Below are 17,893 nucleotides of genomic sequence, written 5' to 3'. Positions count from 1 at the left end.
TAAATTGCTTTTATTGCCCTTAGATCAATCATTTGGCATTCTGGTTTGAGAAAGAGGAAGAACATGAATCAGTGTGTCTAAAATCTTAAAACTAGAACATATTTTTCAAGAACTTAAATAGGATTCTTGCCCTTTAATGAACTAATTATCCATTTTGTCATGTTGTTAATAATTTTCTTTAAAGCTTATTGTTAACCTATGATTTCATGGTTTTTGGTTTTTGGTTGTTACTGAAATTTCTAGCAGTATAATAATTAAGTTATCCTACACTACCTTTTCCTTTCAAGGTAGTGATTCTGACTGTCTTCCTGGTGTAAAATCTTTCATAGTCTGTTCTTTTAACAATATGCACCATTGGATTTATATACAATGGGCTATTATTCAACCATAAAAGAGGATGAGATTTTTGTCATTTGGAACAACACGGATGGACCTAGACGTATTATGCTATGTGAAATAAATCAAACAGAGAAAGACAAATGCCATATGGTTTCACTTATATGTGGAATCTAAAAAGCTAAACAAGCAAACAAAAAAAGCAGAAACAGACCCATAAATACAGAAAACAAACTGGTGGATGGGGGGGAGCGGGCATGTAGAATGGGCAAAACAAATGAAGGGAGCTGAGAGATACAGACTTCCAGTGATCAATGAATAAGTCATGGGGATAAAAGGTACAGCGCAGGGAATATGGTCAGTGGTGCCGTTATAGTGGGTGGTGACACACTTGGGGTGACACACTTGGGGTGAACAGAGCACAGCATACAGACTTGCTAATCCCTACACTGCACACCCCAAACTAATGTAACATTGTGTCAGTTCTCCTGCAATTAAAAACAAAAAACCCATAAATTTTCAAAGTGAAAAAGAAATGTACCATTCCCATAAATGTATCATTCTCTTGTCCCTGTCTTAATTAGCCAAGGGCTTTTTTCATCATTGAATTCTTCCTTCATGTTGGTGCTTGTCCCTGAATGCTGCATCCTTTCCCAAGCTTTTACCTGAGCTGCTTCAAAATAGCATCTACTCCAAGTTATCTACCTGCCTGGAACTGTTTGTGGGTAGCTTAAAACCAGAACAAGAATGTTTTTCTGGTATATCAAATCTAAAACCCAGTAAGAATTTAGAAAGAGAGGAAAATTTTCTCCCTGCTATACAAATCCCTTCAGCAGGGTCCCAGTGGTCCTGTCCCTTCTGGGTGAGTCCCGTCACTAAGCAGATGACACATTCATGTGAGGTATTTTCAGGGAAGCCCCTTCCATTACTGAACAACTTCATTTGTATAAAATCTTGCCTCCCTTAACGTGAGCTGAAATCTGCTTCCTCTAACCTCTGCATGTCAATGCTGTCCCATCCTCTAAAGAACATACATGAGTTCTGTTTCTTCCAGATATTGCTTTAGAGATTTGAAGATAGTTTTACCTACGATAAAGCTTTCATTAGCTTTTCTGAGCTTGGGTCTTATTTTTATCTCATGTACCTAGCGTGCTTTTCTTACTTGTCTGTCTCCCACTAGCTTTGATTCCCTTTCTGTGAAGAACCCCTTCTTTTTGGGCTCTGGATTACTGCTGTGTGGGAAGGTGTCATCCTTCACTAGCCTGGGGCTTTGTAACCCATGGTAGTTGAATCCTGTGTCCTCCCCTGGGAATCGGGATATAGAGAGTCTGTGCGCCGTTCTCCTGTCATCTCTGACAGCGTCATTTCTTTGCCTTGCTTTCTCTGACTCTGAAATGTTGAGAATATGTGAGATGTTCACTTGGCATTTCACAATCCATCAGTAAAATATGTTTTGTGAATGTGTCTAATTGTACTATGATAAGCATAATGTTATAGAAATTCAGGTCTCAGTCTTATCAAAATAATAATAATATTTGTGGTACAATTTAGGTCAGGGGTTAGCAAAACTACAACCAGCCAGATCCATTCTGCTGCCTGTGTCTGTATGGCCTATGAGCTCTGAATGGTTTTTACGGTCTTGAGGGGTTGAGAAAGTCAAAAGATGGACACTATTTTATTACATTTATTGTATGGAATTGTATGGAATTTGAGTTTCACTGTCCATTAGTAAAATTTTGGTAGAACACAGCCATGATCCTTCATCAGAGTATGATCTCTGACTGCTCTGGGGGCCACTGTAGCAGAGGTGAGTAATTGCCCCAAAGACTGCACAGCTTACAAAGCCTGAAGTATTTATTGTCTGGCCTTATATCGGTTATCCCTTATCTATTGCTAAGTAACCGCCTCAAAATTCAGTGGCTTAAAACAACATGCATTAACTCTCTCAGAGTTTCCGTGGATGAGGAAACTTAGCTACACCTTCTGCTTCCGGGTCACTCACAGGCTGTAATCAGAATGCTGGCTGGACTGTAGTTCTCTCAAGGCTCACCTGGGAAAAGATCTGCTTCCAAGCACATGTGGTTGTTGGCAGATTCCACTCCTCTGGGCCATTGGACCGAAGGCCCCCATTCCTGGCTGGCTGTTGGCCAAAGAGCACCCGTCAGTTCCTCACTACATGGGCCTCTCTGACTTGGCTGCTTGCTTCCTCAAAGCATGCAGGCTGGAAGGGAATGGGAAGCCTCCAGGAGGCTGAACTCTTTTGTAGCCTAATCATGAAAGTGGCATCCTGTCACCTTTATGGACAATATTGTTTATAAGAAAGTCACTAGGTCAGGGCGCCTGGGTGGCTCCGTTGGTTAAGCGTCCAACTCTTGGTTTCGGCTCAGGTCGTGGTCTCCAGGTTGCAAGATGGAGGCCGGCACAGGGTTCCACACGCAGCGTGGAGTCTGCTTGGAGATTCTCTCTCTGCTCCTCCTGCTCGTGCTCTCTTCCTCTCTCTAAAATAATAAATAAACCTTGAAAAAAAAGTCACTAGGTTCTGTGCACACCTGAAGGGAAGAAATGACACAAGGGGATTATTGTGAATATAAGGAGACCATCCTTACAAAATGTTTGCTGACCTCTGGGTTGGGTAACTGTCCTCCCAAGGAGTATCTGTCTTTAGGTAATTACTATAGTACACTGATTTTGTGTGTCGTACTATAGTTTTCTAAAGCAAAATTAAAATAGTGATTCTGTTGGATTATTTTATTCTAACCATGTTGATTAGTCAGTAACACCTTGAATGAACTCATTTCTATTTTTTAAAATTCTCTGCTTATAGATGTCTTGCTTTTAGAGTTATGCATAGAATAACTAGAACAAGCATCATTATTTCTTACCCTGTTCTAAGAGATCATTTTTTCAAACCCTTGGCTTTCATATCTTTCTTACATTTTCATGATAAAGTCCTTAATCAGCATATTTTATAAAGTCTTCTTGATTCCCAATGTGCCACTCATTTTTTTCTTTTCTTCCTCATTTTAGGTGTTTGTGTACCCATTAGTGGTATCTGTGTTTCTGGATGTTTTTTTCACTCGTTGCCCCCTAATCCACGAATGTTCCTCACCACAGATTTCATCCACACATTCTTCCACGTGACCCACCTGCAGCCACTGCAGGGTCGAGTCCCGTGGTGGGAGGGGTGTGGCAAGGAGAGGAGCAGGGTGGAAATGACCTTGCCCTCCGTACTCATGTTCCTCCGCTTTGCTTTCTATCTTACTTCCTTTCAGCATCCTTTAGCTCGACTTACTCCTGCTTCCTCTGCATCACAGGTGGGGATGGAGCTGAGTTGTACTGTATTATGGCCTCCGAAGACTGTTCAGAGCCCTGAATAAGACACAGGAATATTCCTTCCAGCCACGGGGAGGGCCCATCGGCGGCACTAGAATGGCTAGCATTTGGGGTGCTCCTTGTCAGTCTGTCAGTGCTCCCCAAGCCCTGGCCTTCTGTTGTTCCTGTGAGGCCCTGTGTAGGCGCTTCACTGCCTCCTTCTGCCAACCGAATCACCCCCTTGGCCAGTTACCCACGGGTCCCATCAACTTGAAGTCAAAAGCGTCAGCCTCATTCATACTGGGAGAGGCTGTGGAGGTGGCCTTCTGCGTTCTTGACTCCCTCATTAGTTCCATCTGGAGTAATCTCACTGTTCTTTTTTTTTTTTTCTTAAGATTTTATTTATTTATTTGACAGAGATCACAAGTAGGCAGAGAGGCAGGCAGAGAGAGAGGGAGGAGGAAGCAGGCTCCCTGCAGAGCAGAGAGCCTGATGTGGGGCTCGATCCCAGGACCCTGGGATCATGACCTGAGCCGAAGGCAGAGGCTTTAACCCACTGAGCCACCCAGGCGCCCCAGTCTCACTGTTCTTTACAAGCCTGTGCTTCTCTGCGGCCTCCCCAGGAGAGCCTCTTCCTTTTGGAGGATAATCTTGGCTGCTGTACTCTAGCTCTTTGCTCTGACTCGGGCTCTTCTCCCTTCAGCAGCCTCTTTGAAACTCTTTGCATCTCACTCTACTCTTGACTCAGTACTGCCTCAGTTTGTTGTCACATGTAGCCTCTTGGTCCCAGGGAACCCCCGAAGTGTGGTTCTCCATCCTCTCCTATCCCTTCTGTCTTGCGCATTAAGGAAAGGTGCTCTGTTGGGGGTTTTTTGTTTTTCGTTTTTTCAAGATTTTATTTATTTGTCAGAGAGAGAGAGAGAGAGCACAAGCAGGGGGAGTGGTAGGCAGAGGGAGAAGCAGGCTCCCTGCTACGCAGGACCCTGATGCCGGACTCATGGGCTGGGATCACGACTCGAGCCGAAGGCAGACGCTTAAACAGCTGAGCCACCCAGGCATCCCAAGGAAAGTTGCCCTAACAGAGATAGTGGAGTGTGTGAAGTAAAGCTTCGTGAGCATTGTCTGAAAAAGAGCAGAAAGGAAGAGGGACAGGGATGAGGTCTGCCAACAAAAACCATAGCCAGTGTGGTGGGGTCCCAGCTTTGGCCCAGACCGCACCCGCCCCGCGACTTCGACATGTGCAGGCGTGTCTGACAAGCCGGTCTGGTTGACCTGCCAGGCCTACGAGAGTGCAAAAGAGAGGAGCCCCTCCAGAGCACTGTTCTCAGAGGCCTTAGCCACGGGGCTGGGAGGCAAATCTAGGTCACAGTCACATCCCTCACTTTTAGGGAGAAGATGCTGTATGTTGAAAAGAAAAGAAAGCTCTTTTACCAAAATCTTTACAAGCTTGTGCACACATCTTTGCTTCCCCGAACCTCCCAAGGAACAGAAATGTTCTCTCTTGTGCACCAGACGCCACAGCAGGAGTGAGCGCCCCTTAGGTAGTTCATGAAGCAAAAGAAGGAAATGAGATGATGAGATATGAGCGTGAAGAAGAGTATTTATAGTGCACATGAGACGTGCCCTGGGGCTCCCGAGAGTTACTGGCTGAGAGTTTGAGTCGAGTTACAGATTTTGCAGGAATAGATAAAGAATCTCATGTGATGATTCTTACTGGCAAGGTCTAGGGAAATACGGGGTAGGTGGGTCAAGGAAAAACGCAGTGACAGCCAAAGGGAAGTGTCCCCTCTGGGCAGCCAGTGTCTTGGAGCAGGCACACTCGTGGGGACTAGCCTCACTGAGGGCAAGACTCACCCGGGTGCAGCTGTGTGCCAGTCTCTGTCTGCGCCGAGGAGTCTCGCCCCTCATTTCCTGGAACCATTATGAGCCTGGAAAACAGGTAGCTCTGTGTGCTTTTCTTATAGACGCAGAGACTGAGGTTATCTTGCTTACGGACTATAGCTCCCTTGAGCTGGGAGTGGGGTCAAGTACAAAGTGACCCCTGGAAAGTTGCTTCATGCTCTCCCGGAGTTCACACTTGATTCTGTGCTGCTGTTTTCTTTCCTAGTGAGGTGGGTGCTTATTGCCCTTAAAGGATTGGGAAGTGCTGGCCCACAGACAAGGGGCGTACTGAGTTCATTAATGTCTAGAATATGTACTGAGTCATTTTTACCTCGTAAGGCCGAAGAGAAATATACAGGCAGAGTTGTTGTCCTAGGAAAACTTACATACTGCCTGGGAAGATAGGGAGTAAACAGAGGACTGTCCCTAACACCAGGGAGTTCTGGAAAATAGTCGAGTGGTAAGATGACTATGCCATTGACGTACAAGGCAGCGCGGACCCGTGGGCACCGGGGGTGTCAAGGAAGCAGCCATTCAGGATGGTGAGATCACATGGGCTGGGGGGACTGACAAGGTTTGTGAAGGCTGCAGGTGGAAGAGGCCTTTGAGATGGTGGGAAATAGCCACAGGGGCCTGCTCACGGGAGATGCAAGTCTTCTGGCCTAGCCATGCTTGCGTGCTGCTTTCTGTGCACCTCTAATCTTGTAAATGAAGTTCATTTTATTGCTCCTGTTCTAAAATTAATGTACACTCTAGTATGAAATGTGCATATGGTGTAAAATGTGCGTAATCACCCCCAGAGACAAATACTGCTGATATTTGGATATATTGCGCTCATACTAGAAATACAATTTCCTCTTTCGCAGTTTTTGCTTAAAGTTATAATGCATTCTCCAATTACAGGCTCTCTGTAAACATAATTTTGCAATCGCTATATGACATAACCATTGAATAGATTATACCATAATATCCTTAACTATTTAGAGTAAATGAAGTTGGCTGGAAACTCCTCCCAACTCAGGCAGGCAGATGAGTAATTTTGTAATTCTGGAACCACATGAGAACCAGGAAGTGAGAATCAACAATATTAAGTTATGAAATAGGAAAGATTGTGAACTTTGAAAAGGAGGGAAAATAGAACTAAACAACCCAAGAGAAGGTATGCAAGAATGCAAAAATGTTATCTGCAGGCCTCTGTTGCAACTGAGGAAGAAAGATCCTGAGTGAGCAAGGTATCACAAATGAAAAATAATCAGACATTTATTCACTCAGGAAATATTTTTTAAGGACTTGCTGAGTGCTAAGCAGTGCTCTAGGCCCCAGGAAAAAAAGCAGAGAACAAAGTTGCCTTTTTTTTTTTAATTTTTAAGATTTTATTTATTTGTTAGAGAGAGAGAGAAAGTACAAGCAGGGTGGAGCAGCAGGCTGAGCAAGGAGCCCAACACGGGACTCTATCCCAGGGCCCCTGGATCGTTACCCAAGCCAAAGGCAGACACCCAACCAAGTGAGCCACCCAGGCATCCTGAAAACTGCTATTTAAAAAAAAAAAAAAAAAAAAAAAAAAGGAATCCCTCCTACCTCAAAGCTTACATTTTAGTTGGGAGAGATAATTAATTGACAAATAAATATATAATAGTCTTTAAATTTCATGAAGCAAAAAGAAAGGACAGTGATGAAGAAGATGGGTATTTTGTCTGGATGATTAGAGAAAGATGCTCTGATAAGGTGACACTTGAGCAGAGACCTTAGTGGAGGGACAAGTGAGCCTTGCCCATCGTCCTAATACCATTGCTGAGACAGTTCTTATGGTTATGTTTTAGTAAACATACGAAGCATGCACCATGCTTCATAGGCTCACTGTTTCCCCCATAGTGTATTACGAAAATATCACATCTGTTAGAGTGGATACCTGCCTACCTGCTTCCATCATGATTCTACTGTGACTGCTGGACAATCCTTGCTTGTTCTGTGTCTGCCGTCCATCCGTCTTGCACCCCATCATAGTTTTAATTCTAATCTTGGTGTTTGAACCCATATATTCTTAAGCTGATCAGTTATGAATTTCTTTGACCACAGAGGTTTTCAAAAACTTAACATTCCTGAATAGAAAGAAACTGTATATTCATTTTTATATTTTGGATTTTAATTTTATTGAATTTTTCTTTTTCCATATAATTCCACTATCCATTTGGAGTTTATTTCAGGTTGTATTATAAGGCAAAGATCTTGCTTTGTTTCACTATTTCGCAAATAGCTGATTTCCCTAGCACATTTGTTGAACAGTGTGGCATTTCCTATGTTGGCTGGTCCCTTTTCAAAAACAGTGTAAGTTTGTGTATGTGCCTGGATGCTTTTCAAGTCATCTCTTCTGTTCATTTGATTTGGCTGTTGATTTGTTTTGCTAGCACCTCAGTGTTATGGTTTTGTTTTCTAATACTTTTTAATTTGTAGTTAACGTGTAGACTCCTTCCCAATTATTTTGTTTTTCAAAATCTTCTTAGCTGTGTTATTTGCTTATTCTTGGAAAAAATATTAAATCATCTATGTTCTAAAAACACCTGCTTAAAATTTTAATTGGTTTGTATATTTCTTGCTTTATTTGAAGGGAATCTTGCCTCATCTTAAAAGCAGGGATAATACTCACTGCCTTTGATAGGATTATTGTATGGATTAAACGATAACAAACACAAGAAGTGTTTGACATGATATATCAACTCGGGGCCTGTTGTGATTTCACAGCTCTATGGTTTATTTGGGCCCTACTCCATGGCAGTTCATTCCTGGAGTTTCCCAGATCCCCTTTGAAGCTAAAAAGAAAGAGCTCTTGGCTACTGCCAATTCAGAAATAAGCACATTTAAAGGTAAAATGGCAGCAACACCTGAACAACGTCTCCCTGTCCTTGTTGCAGGGTGCTCTGGGTTGGTCACAACTAGCACCTGCTAAAACCAGCATCCTCCACCTGCATCCCGCATTTCCTCAGTGCACATGCTGTGCAGCTGCATTGGTCTGGCCTTCGGGTTGGCATTCACGCTCACAGGTCACAGTGGGCTGGAATCTGGCACCAGGTTTACTTAGCTTTCATAGATACAGCATCAAATACCTCTTGATCGGTGGTCTTTCCAGTCACCTCGCCCTGGCTTCCCAGCCCACAGAGGACACACTCAGCAATTAGTGGTTAGACCAACTGGGTGGTGTAAACCAGGCCAGCAGGGGAAGCTCAGCACAGGACATGTATATTAAAACTCCCCTATGCACAGCTTTCGGGTGCCCGCGCCCCTACCCAAGGACACCCTTGGGGTAAGAGATAACACCCAGAAGCTTGTGTTCTCTGAGTTTTAAATAGTCCTGTCTGCTCAGACCTCTCAGGGGTAACTTCACAGGAACCACGCCCCAATGTCATTTCACATTTATCTCGGCCCAGTACATTTCAAGGAAACAGTATGAGAGGAAGGTAAATTCGAGATCATCTTCTGGTGGAGAAGAGATTGGAGCCTTCTGGGACTTTCTCCTCCCCACCCCACCCATTCCATTTCTGGTCCTCTTCCTGGCCCTGTGGCTCTCTGTAGGCTTCAGAACCTCTCCACACACTAAGGAAACCCTGTGCTACTCTGTGTACTGAGACAAGAAGCCTAAGAAGTCATGGTGTCTCCTTCTGTAGCGCCCCTAGTTTGTCTCCTGCGAGCTGGGTGGATGCCCGCCATGGTGCTGGGCCTCCCACTGCTGCTTCTGGCCCTGTGAGCTGCTCTCAGGAAGGCAAGGCTCTGGGCCCCAAATCGGCCAGTCTTCATGTTCCCACATCAGCTCTGCTCTCAGAAATCCCTTCACATTTCCACTCTGTGTCTTCCCAGTGGGATCCCGGCCTCGCCCTGATGGAAAACTCTAGTCCCCGGCCCATGACACCTGCCGCCGACCTCTGTCACCCACTGAGGCTGTTTGTATGCCCTGACCACCACCCCCTGGTTGTGCACGGGGTCTCTTTCTGCCCCTCTTTCCACTCGGGCATCTCAGTGGGGCCACCCTGTTCTGTCCACGTCCCTCCTTTTGTGGAAGAACCTGCCACAGCTGATCTGCCCCACTGTTGCTCTCCCGGTGCCTGGTGCCACGTCGACTTCCACTAAAGGCCACCGCCTCGGGTGTGTGGAGTGACAGACGGGATCAGCACCTTCCCATGGAGGCGGCCACAGCGCTTCTTTCCATCCCCCCGAGGCGGCAAAAGCACACATCAGCAACAACATGTCTGTTGCCTGATCCTGGACCAAAAAGATCCTGCCTGCAAAAAGTACATTCAAGGTGGAGAAAATGGAGAAGCTGTGTTTCTTCTTCCCTCAGAAACAGGACAGCCAGTGTCTCTGTCGGGTATACGTGTGCCTGATCTGCGGAGAGGAGTCTTCGGACGCCAAGAGCCCTGACCAGCTGTGAGCCCTGGGCACGTCCTAAAGGATCAAAAAGGAAAAAAAAAAAAAGGGCACTGCTTATTTTTCCCCTGTTCTGCTGACGTTTTTCTCGCGTCCCCAGCATGGAGTGCAAGAAGTTGTATTAGCTTTTGAAATAAACAACACTGCTGGAATTTTCAGTCCCAAATCACTGGTCATTTCCCTGCTTCCAGCCGGAGGGAGCGCGACAGGAGCTATGTTCAGGGGCAGCACTAAGCACTGCTCCTCCTGTTTCCCCAATTTAAGCACCATCTTACCCACTTTAAGGTTAAGGAAACCATGGCATAGAGAGGTCAAGCCACTGTCTCAGACTCACACAGCCAGTAAGCCATACAGCCGGAGTCTGAATTCTGTCTGGCCGCAGAGTCTGTGTTCTTACCACGCTGTTGCTGTCTGTTACCAACGTGTTACCTGGTTTTGTTCCATAACAGTTACTAATATTTTAATGCACACAAGGCCATCTTTTTGCAAATCCAAATAAAGGAATAACTACTTCCATGTATACCGTGTTGAGCTTCTTAATTTCAATCTGTCCCCTTCATCGTCCCTTCTCATTATTGACCTTCCTTTTAACAGGGGCAAAAGGTACCTTTGGTTGGATTGAGTTCTTCCTTGACCTTAGAATAAATTCAAATATATAATCAAGAAACTTGATTATCTTAATTTTTACCTTCCATAGTAAATAGTAGACATTCTCTTTGAGTTCCCTGTAGGGCTTGCCTGCCTGTTTTATAGTAGCAGATAATGAAGCAGGTGCTCTCATCCTATGAAAAGCCCCAGGTCTGGTGCTCATGTTCAGATATTAGGAGTGGAGCCCTGGCCAAGTGACTCTGACGCTCCCTGTCTTGGCTGGCCTTCCCTCCCCCTTCCTGCTGGGCCCTGCTGTTCGCTAGCACACAGGGAAGGAGAAGAGAGGCAGGTATGGTTGGAGTTGCTTTTGTCTTTTCAAATCTGAGGGCTGGATTGACTTCCTTGAGTTTGTTAGGAGTTATTTCCATTGGGAAATCTTCATCAGAATTGAGTTGGTAGATGGGAGGTCCCAGGCCTTCATATTTTTTTTTCCAATTAAATATTCGGGATGGCGGCTTCCCACTAGGAATGACTTATACTGAAAAATGATCCAACACTTTTTGTTTCTGCTTATTTAAGTTTCAGAAATTTGATTTCATGGTATCTCATTTTAAATACTCTTGCTCCATTTTTCACATATAGTTCAATTTCAAAGTGTGTCGCACGATACTTGTTTTGCTAAGAATACTGTCACTAACGTCATCGTCTGGTTGTTTTAATAGCAAGTTTTATCTGCCTACAGGAGAATATTAAAAAGTGAGCCTCCATATCCTCAAGAAATGAGTGCTTTAGCTAAAGACCTAATTCAGCGTCTTTTGATGAAAGATCCCAAGAAAAGATTGGGATGTGGCCCACGGGATGCGGATGAAATCAAAGAACATCTCTTTTTTCAGGTGAAATATATTTAACAGCTGGTTTTGTGTGCCCTGCTATTTGCAGAGTGCTTGGCATTCTTGCTGAAATGAGTGAACGTGGTCCCTTTTGGGGATCTTTGCTCCCTATTTGCATATACATTTCACTTTTTTAAAAAATGACAGGGCCCCTGGAGGAATCCAAGGATCAGTATTCTACTTGGAGACACCTAAGTAGTCTTTTTCTCCCTAAGTGAAGTGAGAGTGGGGAGGACCATAATGGCATTCAGTCTTCCATATGTTTATTGGTTCCAGTTTTGAGTATTGGTTTCTATTTATGATTTTGAAATTTAGGCATATGGACTGAAGAGGCTTTTTTAATCTTTCTTAGTTCATGAGCCGTTCCCCCCACTGTGTTTCACCTTCTAGACAGTGATTTCGTTTTTCCTTCTTTTTGGAGGAGCGATCTTAGACAATTAAAAATCAATCTAGGGGTGCCTGGGTGGCTCAGTCAGTTAAGCATCTGCCTTCGGCTCAGGTCATGATCCTAGGGTTCTGGGATTGAACCCCTGGGACTCTCTGCTCAGTGGGGAACCTGCTCTCTCCCACTGCCTGCTGCTCTGCCTACTTACACCCTCTACCTCTGTGTCAAATAAATAAAACATTTTTTAAACTCAGTTGCATAACTGCAACATAGAATTAAATCGTCTTTTTTTTTTTTTTTTTTTGCTTATCCTGAAAAAACCTAATGAGGCCATTATACAGAGTACCAATGTATCTGCTCAACTTAGTTTGCTCAATTTAGTGACAACAACAACAAAAACCTCCAAAATTTTAGATAACTGGGGTCAAAAGTTAAGTTGGTCAGCTTGACTGGTCAACCTGGGACACCATGACCTCAGGTTTTAAAACCCTGCACTTACCACTTCTTTTTTTTTTTTTTAAGAGAGAGAGAGGGTGGGAGCACACACATATGCAAGCAGGGAATGGGATGCGGGAAGGGGAGAGGGAGAGAGAGAATCCAGGCAGGCTCCACGCTCAGTGGTCGATGCAGAACCCACCTGGGGACTCCATCCCAGGACCAGAGTTGAAATCAGGAGTTGGATACTTAACCGACTGAAACACCCAGGTGCCCCATGAACTTACGACTTTTAAATAATTTCATCACCTCAAGAAACATGACTTCTAAATATTCATGATCTAAAAGGACCACCCTGGGGCTCCTAGTTGGTTCAGTGGATTAAGCTGCTGCCTTTAGCTCAGGTCATGATCTGAGGATCCTGGAATCAAGCCCCGCATCGGGCTCTCTGTTCCCCCTCTCTCTCGGCCTGACTCTCTGCTTACTTGTGAGCTCTCTCTCTGTCAAATAAATAAATAAAATCTTAAAAATAAATAAAATAAAAGGACCACCCAAGTTTTATTTTATTCTCCAAACTGAGTTTTTACAGTATTATCAGCAAAACAAATGAAAATAGCATAACAAAACAAAGAAAAAGCTCTGCTATTTATGTCATCTATTGTTTTTTAAATATAGAAAAACAAATAATGATTGAGAATAAGAATTACCTCTCTGTATTTCTGTACTCAAAAAAAGAGCATCAGTCTCTCAGTTGTCACCCATTTAAAAGTATATTACTATACATCTTACGGAAGTTCAATAACAGAAATACATTAAGAGTAAAATAAATTTCTCAGTGTGTGCATTTCATAAATTAGCATGGCTTACAAAGATTAATATTTGAACATGCTATTTCAAATACGTTGTTGAGAAATCTGGCTCAAAATTTAACAATAAGGTAAAATTCAAGAAATACTCAAGCAAAATATCTCAATCATATTTCCTATGATCTTTTTCTCTGTGGTTCCCTATATATGTCAATATTACAGTATGTCTTTCGAACTAGAGAAATTTCCCTTTTCTATAGCTTGGAATAGTACTTTTAGGTCATTTAATTGCCTTGCTTTTTAAATGACAAGAACACTTTAGGGAAGATCAGATTCCAACTTACAAAGACCTAAATGGAGAGGAGGTGGAGAGGAACATAATAGCACTCAATTTTCTACACACCAGACATTCTCCTGCTAACAACATATTTCCTTAAATTACCCCTTTACTCTAAAAGTTTCTTTTAATGTGTGTATAAATAGCCAAGCACAAATCATATGCTTGTAATGGAAAACATTACAGCCACACAGAGGACAGAACACTACTAACTAGAAAATCAAGAGATTGGCCCTTCCACTAGCTACTGTTTAAGTGAAAAAGGTTATTCTTACTTTGAGCCTTCAGTTTCCATGTAGATCAAATAAAGATGAGCTAAATGATCTCTAAAGCTCACTCTTAACTGGAAAACGTGAAGATCTGTAATCTAGTGATTTTTTTCTACATTACCTCCACAAGAGGGCATGATAAAAACATTTAATGTTAGTGGATTAAACTTCCCAAATGTCATCAAGCATCTCTGAAATCGGAATGCGTCTGACAATGGCCAGCGTCACCGTTCTAGTTGGTGATGACTTTCCTTTCTTAATGGTACATAAAACAATGGTGTATCTCACTATCAGTGATGACATCTTAGATTTGACGAAATACGTTAATAGGATAGCTGTCGGATTCAATTCAGTAAGTAATACCTGAGGTTGTTTTAAGTGACAGAAAGACCACAAAGAAAATAGAGCACAGAGTTGAATTTGAATAAGATAAAACATAGCACTTTATCAGGCAGTCAGTGTCTGGCATGGGGGGAAGAGGGCTCAGATTATCCCTTGGGGAAAAGAAGAAGCAGTATTTAAAAAGCTAGAATACAGTTAAACATGTAAGTGATTATTACATCAGTATGGCAGTATCGTTTATACTTATAGACATAAACAAGTACATGATTTATAGTGAGTTTATTTTCTAATCTGTCCAAATGACCAGGAGGGCAACCAAGTATCGGCCGAGAGCCACTTAACATGGCCTCTAGAAGACAGGAGTATTCCTTTAGAATTATTATCTATATCCATAGAGCATTGAAAAGCCCTTTATTACAGTTCAGTTTTGTTCTGGCCTCACACCTTTCTCAGGAGGGTCAGGACAAAAGTAATTTTTGTTATCCCTAAGGGTGGATTAGGATATCCTGGTGCCCCCCAGAGGACACATCAAGACCCCAGAGTGATGGAAGGCCATCTCATCTTTCAGACATAGCATTGACTGGAGCCATCAACTGCAGTCAGAAAAAGTGTTCATACTTAGGAATAAATAAATAAATAAATATATGTATATGTATATACATATACACATATATATTTGTATAAAAATAATATATGTATATATGTTCACAAGTATATGTGTATAGAAATATATAAATTATATATACACATATAATATATATAAATATGTATTTATACAGATATATAAATATAGTAAATTAATATGAATAGATACATCTTTATTTTTTTTTTAATTATTGGTTTGAAATATGTGCTCTTTCCCTATCAACCTCTTAAAACCCTAATCTGTCTTTGTTATTCGTAGACAGTTCTCAGAAAATACTTCAACTTTGTTGGTTTCTACTTTGGACCAAATTTCTTTCTCTGTTTTAGAAAATAAATTGGGATGATCTAGCCGCCAAAAAAGTGCCCGCGCCATTTAAGCCTGTCATCCGAGACGAATTAGACGTGAGTAACTTTGCGGAAGAGTTCACGGAGATGGACCCCACCTACTCCCCCGCAGCGGTGCCCCAGAGCTCCGAGAGGCTATTCCAGGTAATCTCCAGGCCTGCGCTCACCCACACAGGCCGCTTGTGCTCTGGGAAAAAAGATTGGTTTTTCTAGGTGACAGTGTTCTTGGCATCTTAAAAGCAAGATTGTCTAATCTCTTCAATATTATCTCTATATTATTAAATACAGAGATACTGCCTATTATTAACTGAAGCTTATGGTCTGTTAAATAGTAGATATTACTTACGTGTTTGTTTGTTTGTTTGTTTTTTATATAAAGCATGCTGATTTTTTTCACTTGAAATTTTATTTCCACTCAGGCTCTCTTATAGAAAAATACAGTACCGCTTTATCTTAACCTCCACCCATATAAATTTTCTTCGGTTCATAAAAATTGTTATCTGATTCTTTATCTTCAGTGAATAATGTCAACTGCTTTTCAACTCCTGAAGATTTAGAAAAGATTTTCTACTTAGAAAAAGATCTTCTTCAGACTTGCAATACTCTGTATTAAATGGCATCAGAGCTCTCTCCTTGACAGCCATTAAGTGTCCATCCCATGAGTATAATCTGGTCACCTGGGCTGTGTCTCTGGACCTCAATGACACTAACGTCTAGCACATAGCTGGGCACAGAGATGTTTAAAAACTGGTCTTTGAACTAGTGAATGTTCTAGCTTGAACAGATTAATTATCTATCACTATACCACTTTTGGTTCAACACATCCTTCTGATATTTGGTTTTATTTCTTTTCCAAAGCTCAATTTAAAATTTTTAGTCTACGAAAGTATAATGAGCCAAATAATTGCTAAATTAGAAACTAAATGTAGCCTTTGAAATAATAATAAGCAAGAGCCCTTGGACCACTTTGTTAAGACCTTGAACTCTACCCTTTTTGAGACGTTGGTTGTGTTTGTATGTGACCTTTTATCAGCAGTGCAAAAGAATTACAGCCATGAGTCAGATACGGGGGATGAAATAGAAAGGAAGGTGTTTCTGCCTTTCATTTTGAGTTGGTTTAATTCTACCAGAAGATGGCATTATCTCCTTCTGAAAAGCATTTTTCTGTTGATTTGAAAAAACGTTGCATTTTAGATTACAAATAAAATGAAATGAGAGTCATCCTAACACATATTTGAACGTTTTTCAATCTTTATTCTTGTTTTTAGAAAAAAAATATTACATCTGGTCTGGGCTAACCTGAAAAATTGCAAATCCTCATTCTTCACTCTTCCTTCTCTTTTGAAGGGCTATTCCTTTGTTGCTCCTTCCATTCTGTTCAAGCGTAATGCAGCTGTCATAGACCCTCTTCAGTTTCACATGGGAGTTGAACGTCCTGGGGTGACCAATGTTGCCAGGAGCGCAATGATGAAGGTATAGACGTGGTTAATTAAATGACATAAGTATGATTTAAATACCAACACTAATTAACATTGTCGAGGCCAGTGAACGGAAGACACTTCCCATTTGACTAAGACGCCGTTTTAGGAAATGAATAAGTGGAAATAGCAATATTTGCCTTAGAGAATTAGTCACATCCATTTCAATGAACTCCTTAGCAAATGATGTTTTAAAAAGTTCTATAGGTGAAAGTAGAAATCAGCTAAAAGGACGATGAATCTTAGAAGATTCTAAATGTATCCCACGCATATCTATTAACATTAATAATGTTTTTTACTTGACCATGTCATTATCCCTCTGCATTCCTAGTATTAAGTTAAATGATGTTGGTCTCTTATCAGGACTCCCCGTTCTATCAGCACTACGACCTGGATCTGAAGGACAAGCCTCTGGGAGAGGGAAGTTTTTCAATTTGTCGAAAGTGCACACACAAAAAAAGTAACCAAGCATTCGCCGTCAAAATAATCAGCAAAAGGTAGGACCGTGTGTGACGTTCTTTTGTATGGATTCATCCTGGTCAGTGAATTCTGTAAATTAGGATTTTTATTTTAAAATCAGTGGTTTCCTATAAAGCTTTTCACCCATGGGTGTAGCCATTCAGTTCATTAGCTCACCCATTATCTTTCTGACTCTAATAGATGTTTGCTCGTGAAGTATATCCATTTGAGACGTAAATCTCAGGATGACGGGCTTTCGAGGTTCCTGTGAGAACATCGTCTGTGGCAATCAGACATGCTCAGCAGCTGTTGCTGTTCCTAATAATTAGAGATTTGAAATACTTTTCTTCTGAAATGACTTAGCAATTTTCTGGTAGCTTTGAGACCCAAGTCGTCATTTCGGTAACTCCAGATTACCTCCGTGATTATATATTCCTGTTACCAAAACGTCAAGGCAAGCCAGGCATGAATTTCTTCGTAGGACTGGCTCTCTTCTGACTCAGAAATAATCATTGTCTCGGGAAGAACACATTACTTGTTCTGGTGGGGGTAGGATGTCTCATTACTGTCACAGAGACCTCATTGTGACACTTTGACGGTTACCTTCCCAACGCACTGTCAACAAACACAAAATTCGGGTTGGGACAATCCAGACATAAAAACTTGGTGAAGAAGGGGTAGGTACGTGGAGGCTGACTGCTTTCCTCTTGCAGGATGGAAGCCAATACTCAGAAGGAAATCACAGCTCTGAAGCTCTGTGAAGGACACCCCAATATCGTGAGGCTGCACGAAGTTTTTCACGATCAGGTATTTTGACATGACTTTTCTGGGCATACGAGGGTTTTACTTCTTTCCAGGTTCATTGGTGCTGCCAGGTCAGAGTCAGGGACTTGTGATAGAACCCAGCCCCTGGAGAAGACGGAGAAATTTCTTACCCCTCCCCCAGACCCGTGCATCCTTTCACATCTG

General features: G+C 42.2%; 1 protein-coding gene across 4 annotated transcripts in view; it reads left to right on the top strand.

Annotated features, from left to right (window-relative positions):
• Window positions 1–17,893, top strand: part of RPS6KA5 (ribosomal protein S6 kinase A5) — a 173,212-nt gene that overhangs the window by 133,926 nt on the left and 21,393 nt on the right. For all 4 annotated transcript variants that reach the window (XM_044229718.1, XM_044229720.1, XM_044229722.1 and 1 more), the window contains 5 exons: window positions 11,276–11,426; window positions 14,970–15,131; window positions 16,335–16,460; window positions 16,829–16,962; window positions 17,638–17,731. In XM_044229718.1, the coding sequence (XP_044085653.1) occupies window positions 11,276–11,426; window positions 14,970–15,131; window positions 16,335–16,460; window positions 16,829–16,962; window positions 17,638–17,731 (667 nt within the window). The remainder of the gene's footprint in view (window positions 1–11,275; window positions 11,427–14,969; window positions 15,132–16,334; window positions 16,461–16,828; window positions 16,963–17,637; window positions 17,732–17,893) is intronic.

This window comes from Neovison vison, chromosome 13 (assembly GCF_020171115.1).
Source record: "Neovison vison isolate M4711 chromosome 13, ASM_NN_V1, whole genome shotgun sequence".
In the NCBI taxonomy this organism is placed as follows: domain Eukaryota; kingdom Metazoa; phylum Chordata; class Mammalia; order Carnivora; family Mustelidae; genus Neogale; species Neogale vison.
The sequence above is the reverse complement of the archived record's forward strand: the minus strand, read 5'-3'. Positions and strand labels throughout refer to the sequence as shown.